The sequence below is a fragment of the Rhincodon typus genome, chromosome 16 (genome assembly GCF_021869965.1).
Source record: "Rhincodon typus isolate 14 chromosome 16, sRhiTyp1.1, whole genome shotgun sequence".
In the NCBI taxonomy this organism is placed as follows: Eukaryota; Metazoa; Chordata; class Chondrichthyes; order Orectolobiformes; family Rhincodontidae; genus Rhincodon; species Rhincodon typus.
Window position 1 is genome coordinate 54,215,134 of NC_063347.1, and position 14,672 is coordinate 54,229,805.

General features: G+C 43.5%; 1 protein-coding gene across 1 annotated transcript in view; it reads left to right on the top strand.

Annotated features, from left to right (window-relative positions):
• The first annotated feature begins 637 nt into the window (after positions 1-637).
• Positions 638-14,672, top strand: part of LOC109917765 (testis-expressed protein 264 homolog) — a 245,692-nt gene continuing 231,657 nt past the window's right edge. Inside the window, exon 1 of the mRNA XM_048606407.1 lies at positions 638-977. Coding sequence (XP_048462364.1) covers positions 717-977 — 261 coding nt within the window. The 5' untranslated portion in view covers positions 638-716. The remainder of the gene's footprint in view (positions 978-14,672) is intronic.

Consider the following 14,672-nt stretch of genomic DNA (forward strand, 5'->3'; position numbering starts at 1 on the left):
CTGTGATTGGAGCCGGCCCGCCGCAGGCCCCGCCTCATTTCTCTGTGATTGGAACCAGCCCGCCGCAGGCCCCGCCTCATGTCCCCGTGATTAGAGCAGACCCGCTGCAGGCCCCGCCCCCAGACACCGAAACAGGGGACACCCTGGTCCCGCCCCGTAACCCTTTGATTGGCACCGGTCTGGTCCAGACACTACCCACCAGGCCCAGGCCCCGCCCACTACCCGTGTTAGGAGCCGATCCGCACCTATCCCAGAAAACACCCCGAGCTGCGCGCCCGCCCCATGGTCTCGGATTGGAGAACCGTCCCACCCTTTGCCCCACGCCCTCCCCAAAGACCGCCCCTGTATTGGTGAGCCGCGCCACACTTCTCCCACTCACCCGCTCCCCGCAAAGGTCCCGCCCTTCTCCCCGGCGTGCCGCCCCTTCCCCGCCCCGATCCCTACGCAGATCCCCTGTGATTGGAGGGATACGTCCCTTTCCCCGCCCCTTCCCCATCTCCTCCTCTGTGATTGGATCATGCCGCCCCTTACCCCGCCCCTTTCCCGCCTCCTTCCTTGTGATAGGAGTGAACCGCCCCTTGCCCCGCCCGCTACCCCACCCTCCTCCCCTGTGATTGGAGCGGTGTCGCCACTTATCCCGCCCCCCCATGCCCCGAGACTAGCTCCTGCCCCTGTGATTGGAGCCGGGTGGCCCCTGTACCCGCTCCTCTGCAGACATGTCCGAGCTAAACTTGTTGGCCCTGAGCGCCGTGTTGCTGGCCGCCTTATTGCTGATCAGTCTGCTGGGGCTGGCCTTATACTCGGGCCTCCTGTCTGAGGTGACAGTGCGCTCCGGCCCTCCGCCCTTTGGAGCCTTCACCGTGGCCTACAAGTACAAGCAGGGTCCGTACCGGGAAGCAGGCCGGCTCTTCACTGAGATCACCAGCATCGCGCCCAAGCTGAGCTCCATCGGCATCTACTATGACAACCCGAAGCAGGTAAGGCCATTGGGAAGGTTTTACCGGGTCCTGCCTGCTACCCCTCCCCATCTCAGTGCCAGGGCCCAGGCCTAGGCCTACACCTGCCACCAATGCTGGTCACCTGACGTCAAACCCTGGTGAGAGCCCAGACTCCCATTGGTGCAGTGGGGCTGCCAGGTGAACATAACCTGTGACTGTGGGGTACCATCACTTACACCCACACGGAGCAAGGAAACAATAAATGGAAATGAGTCTGTTGCAGCTTCGTTTTGTAGTACAGAAAGATGTGTCAGGCCAGTATGAGTCACTTACATGTTTCAGATCATATGATGCTGGAATGTAGTTAGGGCAATAAGCCAATTGAGCATATGTCTCCTGTTTTATCTGTGGATTGTGATGCCCTTCAAAATTTGATGGGCAGAGAGAAAGCAGAGTTCATGTTTTGGGTCCAGGCTCTCTTCGGTAGAACATCTTTTAGCCACAGGTCTAGCTGCTAGACCTGCTGAGTTTCTCCAGCAGTTTGTTTTTGTTCCTGATTCCCAGCATCCACAGTTCTTTGGGTTTGTTTTTTGCTATTGTTCCCTAGTCTGATTTCCAGGCTCTCAGCAATACGGGCTGACTCTAACTACTGTCTGGACAGTTAGGGATAAGCAATATACTTAGGCCTAGCCAGTCACACCAGAGCCCATGAATGAATTAAAAAAAAAACTCACTCAAACCTCCGTCTGCTGTGCTCCAAGAAGAATACCCTAGCCTATCCAATCTTTACTGATTGGTGCATTCTCTGGTCTTGGCATTATCATTGTAATGCATTTCAGTGCTCTGTATAGTGCAGGTACATCCATCCTATAGTGAGGTGGTCAGAACTGCCGCATCAGTAAAATTGTGCCTAACGATGATTTATTCAGTTTTAACAAACCTCTTTGCTCTTAAAACCTGTACTGTGCCTAATCAAAGAAAGGATTTCATATGGTTTCTTAACCACCTTATTGACCTGTCCTGCTACTGTCAGGGATTGCTGGATATTCACCCTGAGCTCTGTCACGAGTACTCCCACAGTATTGTTAGGCAGGGAATTTTTACCCAGTGACAGTGAAGGAATGACCATACGTTTCCAAGTCAGGATGGTGAGTGGTTTGGAGGGTAACTTGCAGGGGGTGATATTCCCATGTATCTGCTGTCGCTGTCCTTGTCCTTCTAGATGGAAGTGGTCGTGGGTTTGAAGGTACTGTCTAAGGATCTTTGGTGAATTTCTGCAGTGCATCTTGTAGATGGTGCACACTGCTGCTACTGAACGTCGGTGGTGGAGGGAGTGGATGCTTGTGGATGTAGTGCCAATTAACCGGGCTGCTTTGCCCTGGATGGTGTCAAGCGTCTGAGTGTTGTTGGGGCTGCACTCATCCAGGAAAATAGGGAGTATTCCATCATAATTCTGACTTATGGCTTGTAGATGGTGGACAGACTTTGTGGAGTTGGAGGGTTGAGTTACTCCCATGCAGGATTTTCTATTTTCTGACCTTTTGTAGCCATAATATTGATACAGTTGGTCTAATATAGTTTCTGGTCAATGATAACCCTCCTCCAGGATGTTGTTAATGGGAGATTCAGTGATGGTAATGCCAGTGAATGTCAAGGGACTTTTCCAGGTTGAATTTTACATCAGAGATAGTAGGAACTGCAGATGCTGGCGAATCCGAGACGACAAGGTGCAGGGCTGGATGAACACAGCAGGCCAAGCAGCATCATAGGAGCAGAAAGGCTGACGTTTCGGGCCTAGACCCTTCATCAGAAAAGGGGGAGGGGAAGGGGGTTCTGAAATAAATAGGGAGAGAGTGGGAGGTGGATAGAAGATGGATAGAGGAGAGGATGAGTGGAGAGGGCACTTTCTGCCCACCTTACCAGTTAATTCCTAATTTCTTGCAGTTTGCAGCTACTATCTGTGGTATCAATCATGCCACCAATTTTTGAATTCTCTACAAACTTCTGTTGCCGAGTCAGTAACTTACTGCCCAGGACTCATGCCTGTAGCTGCAGAAACAACTTCATACCCTTCATACCATTGAATCTTGTCTCACTATTACTGATCTTTCTTCTGTATAGTTCAGCCACTGATGGTACTACGAACTTGGTTGTGGCTGTTCTTCGCGGAGAACTGTAGCTGTCATCTGATGTTTAAAACTAAATTTTTGGTTTGTAAACAACTTGCTCCCAGGGGACTCCTGCACTAGCTGCTTGGTCCGATCTGGAAATCACCCATTCCTTCTTTGCCTGCACACCCATAAACTGTGGGTGGGCCACCTCCAGAAACATGCAGCTCCCAGACCATACTCAGTACAGTGACGTTAGCTGTTACTCAAGCTCTGAACTGGGTGCCAGTTGCTAATTCTTTCGGCATGTGAGGACCATTTTCAAATTCCCATATGTTCTAGGGCATGCAATCAACTGAGTACCGAGTTACCCTGCTATGCCTCTGATGAGACAACTAGCTGAACACACCAGAAATAAAGTTTTGATTTATCTCTAACCAATCAGCCACCTTAATCCTTTAACTTTGAGTTTTCCAGTTGAAGATAGATTTTCTAAAAAAAAACCTCTCAGTTGACTTTCCTGGGTTTATACGTCTTCCATTTTTGTAGTGCCAATGTTCTATTTCTTCAGAATTGATTGAATCCTGCAGTGTTTCCTTCTTATTCACTTACGGGATATGGGTGTCGCTGACCAGGCAGCATTTATTGTCCATCTCTAATTGCCCAGAGGGCAGTTCAGAATCAACCACGTTGCTGTGGGTCTGGAGTCGCATGTAGACCAGACCAGGTAAGGATGGCAGTTTCCATACCTAAAGGACATTAGTTAACCAGATGGGTTTTTCTGACAATCAGCAATGAATTCATGGTAATCGTTAGACTCTTAATTCCAGGTTTTTTTTTTTTTTTGAATTCAAATTCCTCCATCTGCCATGGCAGAATTCGGACCTGGATCCCTCCAGCGTTAGCCGGGTCTCTGGATTAACAGTCCAGCGATAATACCACTAGGCCATCGCCTCCCCTATAATGCTAGTCATCTTTTTCCCATGATCCTCTGCACTGACTTTGGACAAACAAGGATAGCCTCTTAAATGGAGGCTACAAATCTGAAATAGAAAGAGAAAGTACCAGAAATATTCAACAGGTCTGTGATATCTGCAGAGAGAGAAACAGGTTCAGGTATTGACTCTTGATCAGAACGCAATTCTCCACCTCTAACAGCAAACAGAATGCAGAATAGGCAGTCGCCATTCAGTAATAGGGCACAGGCCAGAGCAGTACAAATCCATAAAGTCTATGTGCTGCATAATATATTATAGCACCTCAGAATTACCAACAATTGCTGAATGAACTGTGTCTGCAAACATCCCAGTGATATCAATCTAAGTGTGACAATGTAGATGGAAAGCCATCTTGAATATTTCATTTTTATTTCCTTGCTTTCCTTCCAGGACTAACCTTTATTTGATCAGTGTTTTTCCCCAAATTTAATGGCTGTAGATATGGTTGTTTTTAAATTTTCTTTCTTTAATTTGTGTGTGTGTGTAGCATTATTGAGAGGGGTAAATATTCATGCTTTCATTTTTCAATCTGTGTTCATCAGCTTTGCATCTTTGTTGAATAAGTCTCCTAAATGATTTATTTTGTTGTTGTTTGTTAAAAGTTGATGGATCTGTTATTTTTAAACCGAAGTTAGAGAAAGTATGTAATTGGCTGTGCAGTGTCGTGCACTCTCCAACTCCAGTTGTCACAACATTTTGGGCGGAATCTTCCAGGCCTGCCTGCAGGTTTTAGAAGGGTGGGTAGGGGAACTGAACTGGCTGGGACAACATTTCATTTCCCAGCGATGGGTTAAAGTTTTGTGGTTACAATCTGAGAGCCTATCAGCTGGGTCACCTTTCTCAACCTTCATTGTCAGGGAATCCTGTTTGGCATGTCATGAAACACTGAGCAAACACAGGCACATACCCTGGCAGAGGGCAGCAAATTATTCATTCTGTTGTGGTAAAACAACTTCTTACCTCTCATACAGTCAGTCAGATTCTCAGTGGATGACTGTAAAGTTTAAGAAAACTACTCTGCAACGCTTGTCCACAAATGCTTCATTCTCTGTGCCTTATGATTGTGCCTAGCAGGACTGGGAGGACCTCGTACAACTGCTGCTGCTGAGCCTTTAGCATTTGTCTGTTGATCCCTTGGGTTCAGCATTTCTGACTAGCTGAGCCCATCTGTCCCTGACAAACACCTGGTGACATCCCGTCAAGTTGTGTAAGAGACACACCTGATACCCTTGTATTGTGCCGCTTCTGCAAAGCATGTGTCCTGTGACATTATGCCTTCAGCAGTAGTGGAGTTTCCTGAACAGTCCTTATTGTGTCTGGGTGGGGGAGGCTGATGTTTTTAATGTGATAGGCCTGAAGAAGTGAAGGGTTAGATTTCAACTACTGTTGACGTGCATGCAACTGGGGTGATTGTATTTATTAAAGTACTGAAGAGATTGCAAGCTGATTGTCTTGTAAAAGATGGGAGTTTGGGTTTAAGGGCAGTTGCCTGACTCTAGTATGGACAGAGAGATCAAGATGATGCTAATTTCCAGAGTCAGTTCCTCTATCAGGTAAAGCTGTATGATCGATGGGGTACCCACCTCTCTTTCCCAAATATTCTACAAGTATTCCCATCAGTGGAGGGAGGAAGGGAAAAGATGGTGAGCAAAAATATGCAAACAGACAGAAGGATACCTGTAGCACACAGACTGCAGTGCTTCAAGTAGGCAGCTCATCACCATCTTCTCAAGGGCGACAAATGCTGGCCAAGTGATGCCCAAATCAATCAAATGAGTTTTTAAAAAAAAAAAATGTTCTGATGAGGAATGCTGTGAATAAATGCATTAGATAATGCTGAGAGAAGGTGAATACTCCCTCAGAATGTTTGTGCACCTTTAAGTTTACGGAACTTTCCTGAACTGGTCAGATCAATCTTCCGTTTGTAACACTGGATCTTGCAGTGCACTCCTTGAGGTTAGCTGCTGTAGCTCAGCCTGCATGCTGCTTGTGTGACAGCAGGTTTCTTTCTCTTACAGCTGGGATGCAGGCCCGCTATCCTGACATTTTATAGCCAGTAGGATTTCCAGAGAAGATTCAGGAAATCTAGGGCCAGCCTTCATTTTCTTTCCTCTGTCTCTGTTATTGTTAACACCATCATTTCCTGACATCTAAACCTCCCTTCCTGCTTTTACCACTCGACTGAGCCTTTCATAAAGTCTTCTGATTCACACTAGTTCATGCACAATGGAGACGAGAAACTGAAGCAAAGTAGTCCTGGTTAAAATCAGCCACTCTTGCCTGTCCTGTAACATTACATGTTCATCTCCAGTCATTAAAAACCACATTCCTCCCCTCTCCTGCTCCTATGTCTGGGTTACTGACAGTAACATTGGTAAAAATTACAGTTCGTGTTGGGTGTTTAAGACCAGAAGAAATAGAAATATGAGTAGGCCACTTGCCCCCTTGTGCCTGCTCCACCACTCAGTAGGATCATGGCTGATCTGACACTCCTCACATCCACTTCCCTTCCCTTTTCCTATAACCCTTGATTCCCCTACTGATCAAGAATCTATCTCTGCCTTAAATATACACAAGGACTTGACACCAGCACCCCCCACGCACATGCGTACAGACACGCACACAGTTCTCTGTGGCAAGGATTTCTAGATACTCGGCCCTCTGAGAGAACAAATTCCTCCTCATCTCAGTCTTAAATTGGCACCCCTTTAGGACAAGAGGACATAGTCTCAGAATAGACTCTCTCATTCTGTCAGCATTTACCCTGTCAAGCCCCTTCAGAATCCTGCATGTTTCATTGAGACCACCTCTTATTCTCCTAAATTCCAATGAGTAGGAGGTTGAGGGGTGACCTAACAGGTTTATAAAATCGTGAGGTTATAGGTAAGATGAATGATAAGTGTACTTTGCCCAGGGTGGGGGATTTCGAGACTAAGAGGTATATTTTTAAGGTGAGAGGAGAAAGATTTAAAGAAGACATGAGGGGCAATTTTTTTGCACAGTGGTTTGTGTGTGGATTGAACTTCCATGGGAAGTGGCGGATGCAGGTGCAGTTACAGCATTTAAAATAAATTTGGACAGGTATGTGAATATGAAAGATTTAGAGGAATGTGGGCCACACGCAGGCAGATGGGTTTAATTTAGTTTGGGATTATGGTTAGCATGGACTAGTTGGACCAAAGGGTCTGTTTCTGTGCTGTAAGACAGTATAGATGTGACTGGGAGTAGTGTCGCAGCCTTTTAATCTTTGCTGATAAGACAATCCCTCTGCGCTGGGATTGTCTAGTGAAACTTCTCTGAATTGTCTCAAATGAAATAATATCTTTCCTTTAAATAAAGGGACCAAAACTGCCCACAATATTCCAGATGTGGTCTCACCAGCACCTTGAACAGCTGCAGTAAGACTTCCTTACTCTTGTACTCTAACCTCCTTAAAATAAGGGCCAACATCCCATTAACCTTCCTGATACCTGCTGCATCTGTGTTTTAGCTTTGTGTTTTGTGCAAAAGTCCCCCCAAGTGCTTTTGTGTTGCAGCTTTCCGCAGTTTTTCTCCATTTAAATAATATTCTGTTCTTTTGTTCTCCCTTCCAAAACAAACAACTTCAAGTTTTCCCATTTGTACTCCATTTGACAACTTTTGGACCCTTCTCCCAAGAGGAACTAATATGCCGGGGATGGGAATCAATGTAAGGAGTCCGAGAAGGAAGGAGCAAGGACAAAAACAAAAGGTACAAAAGGGAATAAGAAAAGTGATAGGCAGAGAACCCAAGGACAAAATTCAAACAGGGCTATTGAGAAAAATAAGAGTGGGTCAAATAATGTTAAAAAGAAAAGCTTAAAGGCTTTGCGCCTTAATGTGCGGAGCATTTGCAATAGAGTGGATGAAGTAAATGCGCAGATAGATGTAAACGGGTACGATATAAATGGGATTACTGAGACCTAGCTGCTGGGTGACCAGGGTTGGGAACTGAATGTCCCAGGGTATTCAGTATTTAGGATGGACAGGCAAAAAGGAAAAGATGGCGGAACAGCATTGCTGGTTAAAGAGGAAATTAACACAACAATGAGAAAGGATATTAGTTCTGACAATGTGGAGTCTGTATGGGTAGAGTTGAGAAATACCAAGGGGCAAAAAACATTAGTGGGTGTCATGTATAGACCCCAAACTGCAGTGGTGATGTTGGGAATGGTATTAAACAGGAAATTAGAGATGCAAGTGATAAGGAAAATTGGTGATCATAGGTGATTTAAATCTGCACATAGTTTGAGCAAATCAAATTAGCCACAATTCCTGGAATGGTTTTCTTGACCAATATGTAGTGGCACCAGCTAGAGAGCAGGCCATTTTAGACTGGGTGGTGTGTAATGAGAAGGGAATCATTGCCAATGTAGCTGTGCATGACCTGTTGGGGATGAGGAACCATAACAAGATAGTATTTTTTATCAAGATGGAGAGTGAGATAGTTGATTCACAAACTAGAGTGCTGAATCGTAATAAAGGAAATTATGTAGATATGAGGTGTGAGTTGGCCTTGATAGATTGGGGAGAGTTACTTTAAAGGGATGACAGTGGATAGGCAATGGTGAACATTCAAGGAACGCATGGGGGTACTGCAGCAACTGTTTATTCTCTCTGATACAAAAAGCAAAATGGGTAAGAGGGCCAATCCATGGCTTACCAAGGAAATTAGAGATTGGGCAAGAAAAATAATGTCTGTGGATTGACAGCAGTTTAGAATTCGGCAAGAAGGACCAAGGGATTGATTAAGAAGGGGAAAATACAGTACGAAAGTAAACTTGCAGAGAACATAAAGATCGACACTAGGAGTGTCTATATGTACGTGAAGAGATAGTGGTGAGGGCACTTGTGGGTCCCCTACAGACAGAAATGGACGATTGTATAATTGGGGACAAAGAAATGGTTGAGCAACTGGATACGTACTTTGGTTCTGTCTTCAACAGAAGAGGACACAAATCAGATACCAGAAATGTTGGCGAATGCAAGATTTAGTGAGAGGAAAGAATTGAGGGAGATCAATATTAGTAGAGAAATGGTGCTGGGAAAATTGATGGGATTGAAGGTGGATAAATCCCCAAGGCCTGATAATCTACATCCCAGAGTACTCCAGGAAGTGGCTCTAGAAATAGTGGATGCATTGGTGGTCATCTTCCAGGTGTCTATAGACTCTGGAACAGTCCCTGCAGATTGGAGGGTGGCTGATGTCACTCCAGTATTCAAAATGAGAGGTAGAGAGAAAAGAGGGAATTATAGACCGGTGAGCCTAACATCGATAGTGGGGAAAAATTCTCGAATCCATTGTCAAGGATTTTATAGCAGAGCATTTAGAAAGCAGTGGCAGGATCAGACAGAGTCAGCATGGATTTATGAAGGGGAAATCACGCTTGACAAATCTGTTAGAATTCTATGAAGATGTAACTAGTAGAGTTGACAAGGGAGAGCCAGTCGATTTGTAGTATATTTGGACTTTCAGAAAGCGTTTGACAAAGTCCCACATAAGAGATTATTGTGCAAGATTAAAGCACGTGGGATTGGGAAAGTGTATTGAGATGGATATGAAACTGGTTGGCAGAGAGGAAACAAAGAGTAGGAATTAATGGGTCCTTTTCAAATTGGCAGGCAGTAACTAGTAAATAGGGATTGATGCTGGGACCCCAGCTATTCACAATATATATTAATGATTTGGAAGAGGTTACAAAATGTACATCTCAAAGTTTGCACATGATGTCGAGTTGGGTGGTGAGGATGCATCTTTCAGCGTGATGTCAACAGGTTGGATGAGCGGGCAAATCAATGGCAGATGCAGTATAATGTGGATAAATATGAGGTTATTCACTCCAAAAGCAAAAATAAGAAGGCAGGTTACTACTGAATGGCTGTAAATTGGGAGAGGGGAGTGTGCAGCAGGACCTGGGTGTCCTTGTGCACCAGTCACTGAAGGTAAGCATGCAGGTGCAGCAGGCGATAAAGAAGGTAAATGGTATGTTGGCCTTCATTGCGAGAGGTTTTGAGTACAAGAGCAGGGATGTGTTGTTGCAGCTATACAGGGCCTTGGTGAGGCCACACCTAGAATATTGTGTGCAGTGTTGGTCTCCTTTTTCTGAGGAAGGAAGCTCTTGCTCTCGAGGAAGTGCAGTGAAGATTTACCTAGGATGATTATTGGGATGGCGGGACTGATGTATGAGGAGAGATTGTCTAGGTTAGGATTGTTTTTGCTGGAGTTCAGATGTATGAGGGGGTATCTCATAGAGACTTATAAAATTCTAACTGGACTGGACAGGGTAGATGCAGGGAGGATGTTTCCGATGGTGGGTGTGTCCAGAACCAGGGGTCACAGTATGAGGATTCGGGGTAGACCACTTAGGATGGAGATGAGGAGACATTTTTTTCACCCAAAGAGTGTTGAGCCTGTGGAATTCATTACCGCAGGAAGCAGTTGAAGCCAAAACATTGAATGCATTTAAGAGGTGACTAGATATAGCACTTGGGGTGAATGAGATCAAAGGTTATGGGGAGAAAGCAGGATTAGATTTTGGATGATCAGCAATGATCGTGAAGTATAGCAGAGCAGGCTAGAAGGGCTGAATGCCCTCCTGCTGCTCCTAATTTCTGTGTTTCTGTGAATATTGCTGTGAGCCCCTATTCATATTGTCTGGATATCTTTGAGTTGTTTGTTTAGCTGGGCTATTAATCGAACTGTTCTAATATTAAAAAGTAGTTAATTTTTGCTGTGGTGATGGAAACCTTTCAGTTCACAATGACATAATGAGATTTTTTTTGAATTGTTCCTATAAATTTCCACATGAGGATAGAGGGGAATTTTTTGTTCCTCAAATAAGTTAACATTTCTACCTGTGAAAAGCAGGGGAATGCCCTGTGAAGGCCTGAAAAGATAGACTGAGCTGGCGAAGCTATTAAAATTGAATGCAAAAGATTTATGAAAAGGCTAAGATTGTCAACAGAGTTTGCAGAGCCGTGTTTAGAATCTGGTGCTCGACATTAAATCAGTGAAGGATGTCTACTTTGAATCTGAAGACAGCATCTTGACAAGTTTGACACATCTGTTTGAGGGAAGATGACCTTGTGCTATACTGCAATACAATTTTAAATTGAAGCTGACAAGAAGCAACATTTCTTGGAGGGGGAGTGCTTTCATGAGCTATTAAAACTACATCTGTCACCAAGTGAATGAGTGTTTGACTTTCTGTAGGGAAGGTTTTAAATCCCAGGGCTACCTGAGCCTATTCTTGCTTTGACAATTATTACTTCATATCTTGGCTGGAAGAGATATGAGAAAGGAAGTTTTATCGTTGTTTTGATTGACAGTTATGATTTTCTTCTCGATGGACTGTTGATCCCCCCACTTTGTCCAGTTCACACGTAATATTTCTGACAGGTTTGTGTTGGCTTCTTTAATGTTGTAAATTCTTCCTGACACCTCTTTACCTAATATGAAATTTCTTTCTGGGATTTGTTTTTGAGCATTTTGTTTTGAGGCTAAAAACAGAAAAAGACATAGGTATTCGGTGAGATCTTTGAACAGAAAGCTGAGGGAAAGCCCAGGTTGATCTGAGTTTAGGAGAGTAGTGGCTAGGAGCTACTTAGCTTGCCAAGTAAGTCAACTCCCGCTATAACCTAATATTACTTGTTTGTTATTTTGTATTATTAGCTGATTAAACATAGTACGATGGGTGAAAAGGAAACCTTGTATTTATTTAATGTTTGTCATAACCACTGCATGTCTCAAAATGCTTTATGGCCAATGAAGTATTTTTTAAGCACAGTAAAAGTAGTAATCTAAAATTATCATTTGTGGGTCTGAATGCTTGCTAACTGCGGGAGGAAGCAACTTATTGATTCATATCTGACTTTGTCTGCAAATCTTTTCATGATCTGACTTTGAAAAACTTTAAGTTACGTTTGTGATGTTATATGCTAAAGGTATTGATGTATGCATTAACCTGAGTAACTTGGATGCAAGGCACATGGGAGTTGCTTTTAGGGGTGACTGATGCTGAATCTGAAACTATCAAGGGGAAGACTCTAAACTTCCAAGTATTCCTCTCTTCATACTCCGAGGTATAATTATTGAAATGCACTATTTCGAACTGTTTTCACTAAATGATAAAAGCTTTCTGAAACACACTTTCCATAAGACTTCCTGGGAAAATGTGTTTGTTGTATTTAAATTTGTGCTGTACCCCATGCGAGTTCTCACCACAAAAAACATAATTGGTGCTAACACACAAGTGACCAGTGGTCAGCACAGTCCATGTGTACCGTAATCTACACTTCCTGTCACCAATGATTTTGTGATGTAACAATAACCCTCCCATCTACCTTGATGAGGAGGATGAATGATTAGTTATTTGTAAATAAAAATCAAAAGAACTATAGATGCTGTAGATCAGGAACAAAAACAGAAGTTGCTGGAAAAGCTCAGCAGGTCTGGCAGCATCTGTGAAGAAAAAATCAGTTAACGCTTTGGGTCCGGTGACTCTTCCTCAGAACTGTCCTGAAATGTCGCTGGTCCTGAAATGTTAACTCTGATTTTTTTCTTCACAGATGCTGCCAGACATGCTGGGCTTTTCCAGCAGCTTCTATTTTCGATCATGTTATTTATGTTGATTTGCAGGAGAGAGGACTTGTAAAGATTATATGTGGCGGGAAGAGTCTTGTGGTGCAGTGTCAGTGCCCCTACCTCTGGCCTGGAATTCCTGGGTTCAAGTCCCACCCTTTTCAGAGCTGTATCATAATGTGCCTGAACAGGTTGATTTAAAAGTACCCGTATGCAGAGGAAGACAGAGTATAAATACCACTTGGACTTTCTGTGCCTTTTTGGAGGGATTAAAATGTCCAAAGATGTTTCCCATAGGGGTAAAGAGAGGCCTCAGTTAGATGTAAAGAGATAGCTTGAAAATGACAATGGTCAAACTAGTAGAGGCAAGGAGGATGAGTGTGAAGATAGAGTAGTAAGTTCTGTAACCACATTGGTGCAAGGAAGCAAGTCTAATAGCAATGCTCAGGATCCTAGAGCAAAAGACTGTATAGGGTTGGAGGACTTTGCAGATATAGGGTGTGGGCGAGGCTGGGAAGGGATTTTTAACTAGATGCTTTTGGAAGAAAAGGAAATGCAATGGTGTTAGGAACCAGATCAAAGATGCAAGTATATCTGGGAAACAGAGTTTTAAAAATGTTAGAGGTTGTATAGAGAGGGGTGTAGAGAAGTTGACTTTCTGTCAGCATATGGGTCTGTTTTGCCAACGGGAAAAGAAAGCATGAGACACCTGACAGCATGCCATCAGTGAGTAAGTGAGCTAGAACAACAGGACTGTGTCCTATTGTAGAATCCCATAAAACCTGGCAACAGAGTTTTGGAAAATTGCTGGCGCCTGAAATATATGAACTGGTATGTGATTCACCTGGTGCAAAGTCTGAATCTGTGGCCAGAGGGCAGCATTTATTACACCAATCCTGTTTGCTTCTATGTCTGCAGCTGCTATTTTACATCCTGTTTCTAATGTCCCAGTTCAGTTTCAGTTTATTTAACAGGGATCAGTTGCTTTGTGCAGGTTAAGAATGAGCAATCTTTCTGACTGTTCCACAACTATCAAATTCAGGCCATTGTCTAAAATTTAGACTAGCATGAGGAACATTAATCCCCTTAGCCACTTGGTCATGATGTTTATAAACCACTGCTTAAATGTGCTTCTGCACAATGTCAAGGTTTTACTAAATGCCTCGGCTTTAATTGCTACAGTAATTGTCCAAAGCGTAGTATTTTTGGAACCAAAGTACTTCATTTGGTTTCATGGATACAAAATGGACCTTAAGCAGTTTCCAAGCTGTGTATTCTATGTAATTCTAAGAGCACTTCCTTTCCGTGTGACAGCAATGCTTCATTAACTTTCGTGGAGTTAGAGAGAGTAGAGAAAACTTTGTTTCACTTGAAAGTGATTAATTGAATTCGTGGGTTTCAAGGTTAACTAGCTTTTGCATCTTAGGGAGGGAAGAATTAGTTCAGTAACAACCTCCTGAGGACTGCAGTTTGTCTTTTCATCTCCTCCATTCTTAATGCATATTTGCCAATGAAAATGAAGTGTTAGCTTGCTCTTTCTCTCCATGGATGCCGCCTGGCCTGCTATGATTTTCAGCATTTTTTGTTTTCAGTTCTTGTATATTTGGGGTCCAGCCTCACAGCATTATATTATTTAGGAATTGAGTGCTTGGGACTTTTTTTTTTGTTAAAAGCTTTTAATTCTGGTACAGGATTCTAGAATGTATACTTTTAAATACAAATGAACACATTGTGTGTTAAGGTGAGTTTTTCCATGTCCTGCCTACGTAGCTGTTTTTCATTTAAGGCGTTAGACTCTTTTGCTGTCAGCTTATGTGGGTATAACAGACATGCTTGAGGAAAAGCAGGTGAATTTTACAACTGGTATTCTGATCAACATTTTGTCCCTCAACCAAAGCAATAACTTGCATTTATATAGTGTCTTTGCTATAGTTGAAAAGGTGTCCAAATACTTAACAGAAACCAGCACCAGCAATCAAATTTTGACACCAGGCAATGTGTAGAAATCTTAGGACATAACATGTCTTTT